At 64.4% G+C, this 9,954-nt stretch overlaps 1 protein-coding gene across 1 annotated transcript; it reads left to right on the top strand.

Annotated features, from left to right (window-relative positions):
- The first annotated feature begins 297 nt into the window (after window positions 1-297).
- SHISA8 (shisa family member 8) lies at window positions 298-9,850 on the top strand. Its single transcript, XM_076328700.1, has 4 exons — window positions 298-889; window positions 8,131-8,255; window positions 8,365-8,505; window positions 9,026-9,850. The coding sequence occupies exons 1-4, from the start codon at window positions 342-344 to the stop codon at window positions 9,346-9,348; spliced, it is 1,137 nt and encodes a 378-aa protein (XP_076184815.1). The 5' UTR covers window positions 298-341; the 3' UTR covers window positions 9,349-9,850.
- The last annotated feature ends 104 nt before the right edge of the window (window positions 9,851-9,954 follow it).

Raw genomic sequence — 9,954 nt, forward strand, 5'->3', positions numbered from 1 at the left:
GGTGCCGGGAGGCGCGGGCAGAGGCGCGGGGATGGGGCGGCCGCCGGCCCCCAGCCCGCCCGCCGTCTCCCGCCGCCCGCCGCCGCGTCCCCTCCCCGGCCGGCGGGAGGCGGCGGCTCTCCCCCGCCGCCCGCCTCCCCTCCTGCTCTGAATCTCTGCCCGTCGGCCGATCTGGGGAGAGGCGGGGAAGGGGGTACGTCCCCTCGCACTTCGCCCCCCCCTTTTTTTGCCTCCCCCATCACCCTCCCCCCCCCCCCAAGCCCGTTTCTCCGCCGTGGGGGCTCTTCGGCGGCCATGCAGCTGGTCCCGGGCGAGCGGCTCTAACTCGCCCTCTCGCCCGGATGGCCCCCCGGAGCCGCGGGCGGATGGAGCCGAGCTACGTCGTGGGTATCTGCTGCCTGGTGCTGCTGGAGCCGGGCCGGGTGTGGAGCGGCGAGCCCAGCACCGGGGGGCCCGGCGAGAGCGGGAACGGCAGCCAGGCACCGCCGGCGGAGTCCACGGCCCCCGCGCCCACCGGGGCGGCACCACCGCGGGGAGACCGCTGCCGCGGTTACTACGACGTGATGGGGCAGTGGGACCCGCCGTTCAACTGCAACGCCGGCATCTACCAGTACTGCTGCGGGACCTGCGGGTACCGCTTCTGCTGCCAGTTCAAGCCCGGGCGGCTGGACCAGAGCGGCTGCTCCAACTATGACACCCCCAATTGGGTCAACACGGGCCAGCCGCCCGCCCGGGTGGACGAGACCCCCGAGGACCCCACTCGCGACAAGACCAACATGATCGTCTATATCATCTGCGGCGTGGTGGCCATCATGGTGCTGGTGGGCATCTTCACGAAGCTGGGCCTGGAGAAGTCACAGGGTCCCCAGACGGAGATGACCGTCTCCAGGTAAAGGGGTCCGATCCCCCCACCAGCCCCGCTCGATCCCCCCATGGGTGGCACCCCACGTCCCCATGCCCTTGCATACGGTGAACCCCAGCTTCACCCTGGGGCTGCAAAGAGGGTGAGGTGATCCCCAAAAGCCCTGTCCCATCATGCTGAGACACCAGAGGGTGGGTTGGCTGCAGCCCCCCAACCTGTCCCGGCAGGGAGGGCTGCAGCCAGGACAGCCTCCACGAGAAGGGGTGATCGTACACCCGTCCCCTCTCAAAATGACCTGCTCCATCTCTTGAGGAGGCCTGTCCCTGGCTCAGGACAGCCATCCCCACCGGCCAGTGGGGTGGGTGGCATGTGAGCTATAGGATGTGGCTTCCCCCCCCCCCAAAACAAAGCCATGGTTCCCAATGTGTGGGGTAGGCAAGACCGGGTCCAATTGTGTGTCGGGTGACTCGGGACTGCAGTCCCCTTGGGCTTAGCCTCACTGGCAGTGCAGGGGGAGAGGAGACAGCAAAGACAGCTCCGCCGTGGCTGCTGCGCCTCCTCGGTGTGCGTGTGCACACGCGCGCGTGTGTGTGTGTGTGCATGGGTGTGCACAGGTGCCTGCCTCTGTGTACCCGGGTGGGACATTGCCCTTGCAGGGGGGGACCTGCCTGCACACCCCCTGGGGCTCAGCCTCCGGTGAAAAGTTGGGCAGCCTCCCCCCGGCCCCCGTGCCCTGCGACTCCAGCCCCTGGCTTTTCATCCCACTCCTGGAGCTGAGCACAGGGCTGGCGGGGGGAAGGTCAGGGTGTCAGGCACACTTTGGCATTGGGGACCCCCTGCGCCTCCCCCCGCTCCCACCCAGCTCCCATGGCCATCAGTGCGTCTTCCGCTCTCCCTCCTGCACCAGTCCTGGCTCCAGATACACGCTTCTCGCCCCGTTTCGTCTCACCCCCCCCACCCCTTGCAGCACGGCCTCCCCCCGGCTCCCAGCACTGAGGTGTCACGAGCAGCCCGGCCTCAGCCCCGCAGGGTGCACCACCAGCTTCCCTGGGGGCAGTGGGGTCGTGTGCCTGACACTAGGGCACGTGGGGACAGGCAGGAGGGGCAGGTGATCCCCCGGGCCTGGGGTGGGGAGGGGCAGGGCCAGGCAGGGTGGGGCAGGGCGTGGCAGGGCAAGGCAGGACGTGCAGGCAAGGCCAGGCAAGAGAAGGCAGGGCTGGTGGCCCCAGCCCCAGCCATGGCTCCACTGCCTTGCTTTCCTCTCCATGTCATGTGGTACAGTTCCTCCGCTTAGGTAGGTTTTTCTTCTCCCTCCTTTTTTTCTAATTTATTTCTTTTTTTTTTTTTTTTAACCGATCACATTCAATGAGTTTAACACTTCAGAGCAGCTGCCGGCAGCTCCAGCCTCCCCGGCGCAGCTCTGCCCCTGCGGCTCTGACTCAGAGCTGTCCCTTCTCAGCCTCCCCCTGGCACACACGCGATGCACACGTGTGCACACGTGTGCGCACGCGCACACACACACGCACACAGAGGAGCGGAGCCAGGGCAGGTTCACCGAGGTGGTCATTCTGTGGTCGTGCCATGGGTGCCCCGAATTGAAGCAGGAGGGATGGAGGGGGGACCCAGCAAGGGCTGCAGGGGCAGAGAGAGGGGTCAGGGGCTGAGCCAAATCCAGCACCTCGCCAAGCAGTGGGGTGCACACTCTATTTCACGTCTTCCCAGTGAGGACATTGAGCCTGGTGATAAACTCATTTTTATGCCATTTTGTTCAGGGATTTTAGCTTTAAAAAAAAAAAAAAAAAGCAGAGCTGGAGGCAGTTATTTCACCGGGATGATCATGGAGCCGTCCTGATTGCACCCCCAAAGCATGGACACTCTCTCTCCTTTCCCTGGGGCACCCACCTCCCCCTGCCCACCTGGGGCTTGGGCAGCCCAACTCTGGACCCACTGCACCCCATCCCCAGACCCACCCCACTCCTTGCACCCACCCGGGGGAGCAGAGGCTGATCCCCCTGCTTGGAAGGTCGTATCCGGGCATGGATGGGGGTCGCAGGGCCCTCCTGAGCCGCGCGAGGCAGTTTTGGGGGGATACATGCTGTGCCCCCCCCTTGGCGGGGAGCCTGGCTGGGTGCCGCTGCGAGCCTGCGCCTCCCCCCTCGCGTCGTCTGAGGAAGCGCTGGCACCTTGACAGGATCAATATGGCCTCCGCCAGCCTCTCTGCCTCCCGACTCCCCTTCCACTCGCCCGCTGTGTGATTTTTTGGTCCCCCCTCCCGCCTCCTGGGAAGGAGATACTGTGCTTGGGGAGGGGTCAGCCCCCGGGATGCCTGGACCTGGGTCCTCATCCCCTGCCAGCGGGTCTTGCCTTCTCCCATCACCAGCTGCTGGCGGGACTGCTGCCACTCACCGGGGGGTGTTTTCTGCGGGTAGCCTCAATTCTGTGCCGCCGGAGCCATGTGTTTCCCCATGTCCCGCCTCCCTCTCGGTCGTGCAAGTCCGAACTTTCCCGATGAGTTCGGAGAGATCAGTGCCTTTTCTCCCCAAAGCCACAGATCTTTTGGGCACTGGCGTATGGGCCGGGAGAAGGCGAGTTTCCCTCGCCCACCTTTGTGGAACAAAATCAGAAGGGCACCTCCATCACTGCAGAAGTCAGGAGAGGTCTTGCCATCTGCCGTGCCCTGTGTCCTCCTGCGTAAGCCACAAGCGGCTCCGGTTCCACGGGGACGGTGACCGGCAAGCCACGGCAGAGCAGGAGCAGTGCATCGGGTACAGAGCCCCAGGCACCAGGCAAGGCACCAGGCCGGCATGGCCTCCTGGGTGCTGGGCTGATGGAGACGGTGCCAGGGCCTGGGTACATGGCACGGGCGTCTGAAAAGGGACGTTGTTGCCTCCATCCTGCTGTGTGCCCAGTCGGCCTGGGCAATACGAAACGTATTGGGGCCTCCGAGAGAGTGGGGCTATTTCTAGCTGCCTCACCCCCATACCCACGCGGGGCCCAAGGCATGGGCAGTGCCACTTCGCCTCCCTCCTGGCGCCTCAGGTAGGAGCTTCTCATTTGCTCCTCGGGCACCGCATCGTGGCCTTGGGCCAGCTCCCTGTTGCACAGCCGGCTTTGTTTCCATGCCCATCCCTTCCTCCCGCCAGGGTTTTTCCGTTCCTGGGGAGCGCTGCCTGCTGCCCCGGGACAGCTCCCACTGCCGCAGCTTGCAGGCTTCCCACCTCGGGGGGGGGGAAGGTCAACCACTTCTGCACCTCCAGATGTCGTTCGTCATGGTCCTGGTCCTGGTCTGAGCCCAGGAAGAGCAACCAGGTGCAGAAACCCCACTAGGTCCTCCCAGATGGAGACACCTGAGCCCTCGTCCAGCTTGTCCTGAGACCCCCACGCCTCAGCCGCCTCCAACATGGCTTCTCCTCCCGGCTTTGGCTGCTGGTCCACCCAGGGGAGGGAGTGCCCGAGCAGCTGCAGCTACCTGGTGTGTCCTCCCTTCCCCATCCACCTTCCTCCCGCAGGGCCTTATGGCGGCTCCCGCAAACCCCTCTCCTTCCTGCTCGGCTCATGCTTGGCACCCGTCCCCGGCACTCACTCAGCCTGGCCAAACCCCGCGTTGAGTCAGGAACACCTGCCCGTGTTTTTCTTCAGGCCCCGGATCTCCGGGGACGTCGGGTCCTTGGGGGCCGCCGGGATCTGGCTGTGCCCATCGCATGAGAGCAGGCACGCGCCCTGGACCTCTCCCTGAAAGCTGAGGGGGGGTTTGCAGGTTATGGCTGGGGTGAACATCCCTATGGGAAGAGTTGGGTGAGGAGCAGCCTCCTGGGGAGCAGCGGGGATGCTGGAGAGGGGCAAAACAGCTGGTGGGAGCAGGTGCCCTGGCACCCGCAGTAGCCAAGCCCCTGATGCTGGCTTTTCACTCTCTGGGTCCTCCCGTGCTATTTGGTGTCCCAAAACCTGGCCCCACTGTGCATCTGACCATACCGGGTGTTTCTCTGGCAACGCTCCAGTCCGTGGCCATGCCTGCAGTCAATGCCCACGGTAGCAGGTGGCGGCAAAGACCTAGAAAAGGTGTTTGCAAACAGCATGGCGAGTCATCACGAGCCTCCCCGGCTCTCCAGGGGACGAGAGAGGGGACCCAGCTCCAGCAGGGAGGGAGACCCAGACCCCTGTCACCAGACTGGACATGATGTCCAGCCAGGCGGGCTCACTCCCACCGCCCAATGCTTTGCCCAAGCTCCGTTAGCCTGCACTGCAACTCCAGTTTTGCAAAGGTGCCTTGCTACCCCCAAGCCTTCCTGAGCATCCCTGAGTGTCCCAGCCCCGCCGGGCGGGTGTCCCACGGTGCCCATGCTGCTCGGTTGCACGGATGGGCACCCCCTGCCCTGAGCAGATGCACCATAAGCCATGGGAAATGTCCCCCCCCGGGAAGTGAAGGTGACCGTCTCGCTGGGCACAGAGGCCATGTGGCCGGCCGGGGTACCAGCCCACCCGCAGCCGTGGTGTGCCATGTTTCCTCCACCACCACACCTCTGCTCCAAACCTCACCACCCCACTCAGCCAGTGGCTGCCACCTTCTGCGTCCCCACCAAGGGTTCACTCCACCTTGAGGCAATGTCACTTCACCCATCACTCTGTCATCTCTCCTCTCCTCCGGCAGCTGCGCTCCTGTCTCCTCCCATCGCTCCCTGTCTCCTTGCCCAGGACTTGCAGCTGCTCTCCTGTTGGGCTTGCCGGGTGTGGGGCTTGGGCTTCCCAAAAGCGGGTCAGCCCCTGGGCTGGTGTGCCCTGCCACGCCCTGGGTCCAGCTCCCACACAGACACCTCCATTTCATGCGCCGGCTGCTCCCCCAGGGATGGCTCAGGAGCACTGAGCACTGCATGCCAGCTCCTGCCGTGGAGCTGTCTTTGCCGCTGTTGTCACTGCTCCTGGATCTGCCTCTTCACTTGGTCTCGGGGATCACGCCAGGCTGGTTTGGGGGACCTTGGTTGCACCCGTTGGCACAACCAGGCTTGCCGTGGAGGTGGCTGCACACCAGCGCAGGCAAGATTGTGCTCAGGCAAGCTGGGTGGCAAGCGACCTTCACACGTGGCCTCATGCGTTCAGTATCCGTGACCACGGTGGTGGATGGAGGCTTCAGTGGTGCCGCTCGTTAGTGTTTTGTTGCAGACGAGCAGTGCAGGTTTAAAGCCACATCTGCCTTGTGTTCCCCACCTCCATCTGCACCCTGGAGCCGTCTGGGTGCCACAGACCACTGGGTGACCTAGGGAGATGTGACCTGACCTTCCTCAAGCCCCCCAGCCACGGGACCAGGCTGGGGCTCATAAAACCCCCAAAACATGTATGGTGAGACAGCAGCTCCTCAGCATGGTGTCACCCTCCAGGTCCACCTCCCCTGCACCGCACCGCCTGGAGACGAGGATGGGGAGGGGGGTGCAGCCCCTGGGGGCCCTGCTGGCAGCCCTGGCCGGTGGCATAGCTCATGGTGCAAGGCAGGGGGTGAGTCTGGGTGTTGCCAGCGCTGAGGGCTCGTGCATGCTTCTCACCTTAGCAAAATAGCTCATTAAGAGCTGCTCATGCCATTATTGTTGTTATCATCCACACACTCCGGGCGGTCGGCGCGGAGGGCAGGCTTATGAGAAAGAGCACTGATGGATTTATCTGGAGAGGAAGTCACACATAAAGGATTGCTCAAGCTTCATAAATAGACCCGAGGAAAAAAAAAAAATTAAAAAAAAAATAGGTCAAATAGCATTGAACTTCCCGGTGAAACAAGCCTGTTTGAGCACTGGGCCCCGGGGACAGGCAAGAGTGGGCAGCGGCCAGTGGGGAGGGGGCCGGCGAGCAGTGCACCCCAGGGAAGGTGGGAGCTGACAGGGCATCAGCTCCCTGGGTTGACAGTCTGTGCCCACAGCCTCGAGGGACCTGCCTCCCCCCAGCCCTGCCTGGGCACAACCTGCCGCCTGCCCAGGCTTGTGCCTAGAGCTTCTCTGGTTGCAGCACCCATGGCCAAAGAGGCCTGGCTGAGCCCAGAGCTGGGGTCAGTCGGCTGCAGGAGGGCTTCTGGGGAGGTGTGGGGTTTGAATAGCTGCAGGATGGAGGTGCCACAGCCTCCCCAGGCAGCCTGGTCCAGCATTTGACCACCCTCACAGGAAAAAAATCCACACCCCCCCAGGCATAACGCATTGCTTTCCCTGTTGTTCTCGTTGCCTTCCCTGGCAATTCCCCGCACCAGGTTTGCTGGGCTTTTGAGCGCTCCGGGGCCATAAGCTGACACATCCACCAAGTCAGGATTATTCCCTCCTTCCTCTCCAATTTGTGTTTATGCACGTTGAGTTTAATCTGCTTTTTTAGCATCCAGCCACTTGCAAACCTTAAGCTCCTGCCGCAGCTCCCGGTGTGCATCTATGAGCCAGCCAGAGCCTTCAAGGCACGAGGCATGCTGACAGGGATTAGGGAGCCAAAAAAATCCCCAAGTGGACACCCCTGCACCCTTGCAGTCATGCAGGGCCGGTCTCTGCAGGGGGAATGGCGGTTCTCCTCATCGCGAAGCCCCGTGTCAGTAGGAGCATTCCGTCCTGCCCCAGGACTTGCTGCCGAAGGCTGCAATGCTGCGTGGGTATGCCCTGCTCCGGCACCGCCGGTGCGCCGTGGTGGGACTGCAGCATCTCCGTCCATGAATGTTAAAACGAAATAGGGCTTTATCTTATGTAATGGTGTTTAATGTTTAATGCTGTTACTTATAAGGAGGGTGTTACGCACAGACAGCGCGTGTGCTGGAGGCTGCCGCTAGTTCATCCTCCTCCCCGAAGAGGTGCAAGCGGCGTCTCTAATCCCTTCCTCGGGGTCTTCTCCGCTTTGAAGGGACTCGAGTGGAGGTGTTGCCTCCTCTCCCCGCCTCCACCAGGCTGTTGCTCTGGGGGAGCATCCCCAGGGTGTTGCTCCAGCGTCCTTCAGTTCAGGTTCCTCCAGCTCGGTTCATCATACCCTTGCAGCCCACGCCGAGCCATGCGTCTTCCTCGCCGCCCTCACCCACTGACGCTCCCGGCCTCGGGAGGGCTCAGCCCCAGCCAGACCCCAATTCACTGTTGGAGGGGGGCTCGCCAGCCCCCATGCAAAAGCTGGGTTGGGAGCCTAGGTGTGCTCCTTGCTCCCAGCAGCCATTTCCTAGCCCCAGGCTGCCCACCTCTGCCTCCAAAGAGGGTGGTTCAGGGCTGGGACGCATTGGTGGGGCCAGGGGAGTGGGGTATCACCCTAATGGCTCTTCGCCCCCTCCCCAGGACGCTGACAGACCTGCTGAAACAGCCAGGCCATGGTCCCTCCGAGCACATGGACAGCCTCATGGGGGGCGTGCAGGTCCCACTGGGCGAGGGGCTGGCCCGGGGGCCCCCCAGGAATGGCACAGGTAAGGCGCTCACACGGTGGGGAAAAATAAGTTCCCTTGGGTGAATAAAGGCAGCGGGAGGGCGCTGCCCGTGGCTGAGCCCCCTGCCTGCCTGACTCTGCCCCCCCAGACAAGCCGCTCTTGAACAACGCGGTGGCCATTGCCCCCCAGCTGGGGCGGCCCCACGGACATGGCAAGCGCCTGCCGCTGGCCAGCAGCCTGGCCTTGCCGGTCCCCACCTACGCTGCCTATGCCACCCTCAAGGCTGGAGGTGAGTGCCGTTGCCGTGTGGGCCGGGATGGTGGCCGGGGGGGGGGGGGATGTGCCCCGTGGACCCCACAGATGGGGGGGGGGAGGGGGGGACTCACAGAGGGGCATGGGCAGGACAAGCACCCCAGTCCCCCAGGGCTCCCGGAGCAGCTGCGCACAGCAGAAGCTCTGCAGCTCCCACACTGCCCCACTGACCTGCTGTGCTGCCCAGCCAATCAGTGCCCAGGATCCCACATGGACCCACTGCACTCCTCAGCCAATCAGAGCTCAGGATCCCCCATTGACACACTGCACTGCCCAGCCAATCGGTGCCCAGGATCTCCCAAAACCCTACAGCACTCTCCAGCCAATCTGTGGCCGAGATCACCCCACTCCCCAGTCAATCAGCACCCAGGATCCCTCCCACAGCCCCCTCCCCCCCCCCCCCCCGCAGCCTCGCCAGCCACTGCCCCTGCCGTTCCCCCTGTGCCGGCGGAGGGGGGTGTCCCTGTGGGGGTGACGCCACACCCCTGTCCCCACAGAGAGCGCCCCCGAGGACTTCTACAGGCGGTTCGGAGGGCCAGAGGTGCCCCCTGCCAGCACCCTGCCCTTCCCGCCCACCGAGGCCCCGGCGCTACCCGAGGGCTGCCCCCTGCCCACAGCCAAGGCCAAGGGCCCCAAGCTGCTGGGGGGCCCGGCCTTCCCGGGGGGCTGGGAAGGGGGCCCCCCCCGTGGCCCCCGCCGGCCCGGCCTGGCCGCCCTGTGCCCCGAGGGGCCGCCCGAGGCCTTTGGCCCCGCCACCCCGCTGTACGGCCAGGCCCCCCGGCACCTCGCCACCAACAGCAAGACCGAGGTCACCGTCTGACGGCTGGCACCATCGGGGTCCGGGGCTGGGGCTGCCCCCTCGCCTGAGCATCGCTGATGGCCTCCCCCGGGGGTGGCCCGCTGGAGCAAAGCATCGTAGGTCCTACGTAAACCATGACAGCTGGCCATGGCGGGAGACGCACTGTCCTTCCTCTCTCGGGGATGGGGGCTGCCAGCTGCACTTCACCATCGAGGAGGCACCGTGGGCCAGGCTGTCCCTCTCATCCGGGCAACAAGTTTCAGCCATTCTCAGCCCGCCCCGTGAAGAGGCTGAGCCGGGGGCACACTGGCAGAGCAGTGCGCTGCTCAGGGGACGGGGGCCAATGACAGACAGACCACAGTCCCCAGGGATGGGGGGAACACATCCTGCTGGGGCCAGGCACCCCCACCTAGCCCCCATGACCAGGCGGGGGAAGAGCAAGAGAGCCCAAGCAGCCTCTTTCCCTCCCCAGCCTCCCTTCCCCACTGCCCTGGCCTCCACCTTGCCAATAAATACTACATTAAACTGTATGGCCTCAGTATGGATTGGCTGGGGGACCCCGCGCTGCTCCCAAAACCCCAGCCCCTTCCCCATGGGCAGCAGAGCACAAAGCCCACTCCCACAGGG

Source organism: Aptenodytes patagonicus, chromosome 1 (assembly GCF_965638725.1).
Source record: "Aptenodytes patagonicus chromosome 1, bAptPat1.pri.cur, whole genome shotgun sequence".
Lineage (NCBI taxonomy): Eukaryota > Metazoa > Chordata > Aves > Sphenisciformes > Spheniscidae > Aptenodytes > Aptenodytes patagonicus.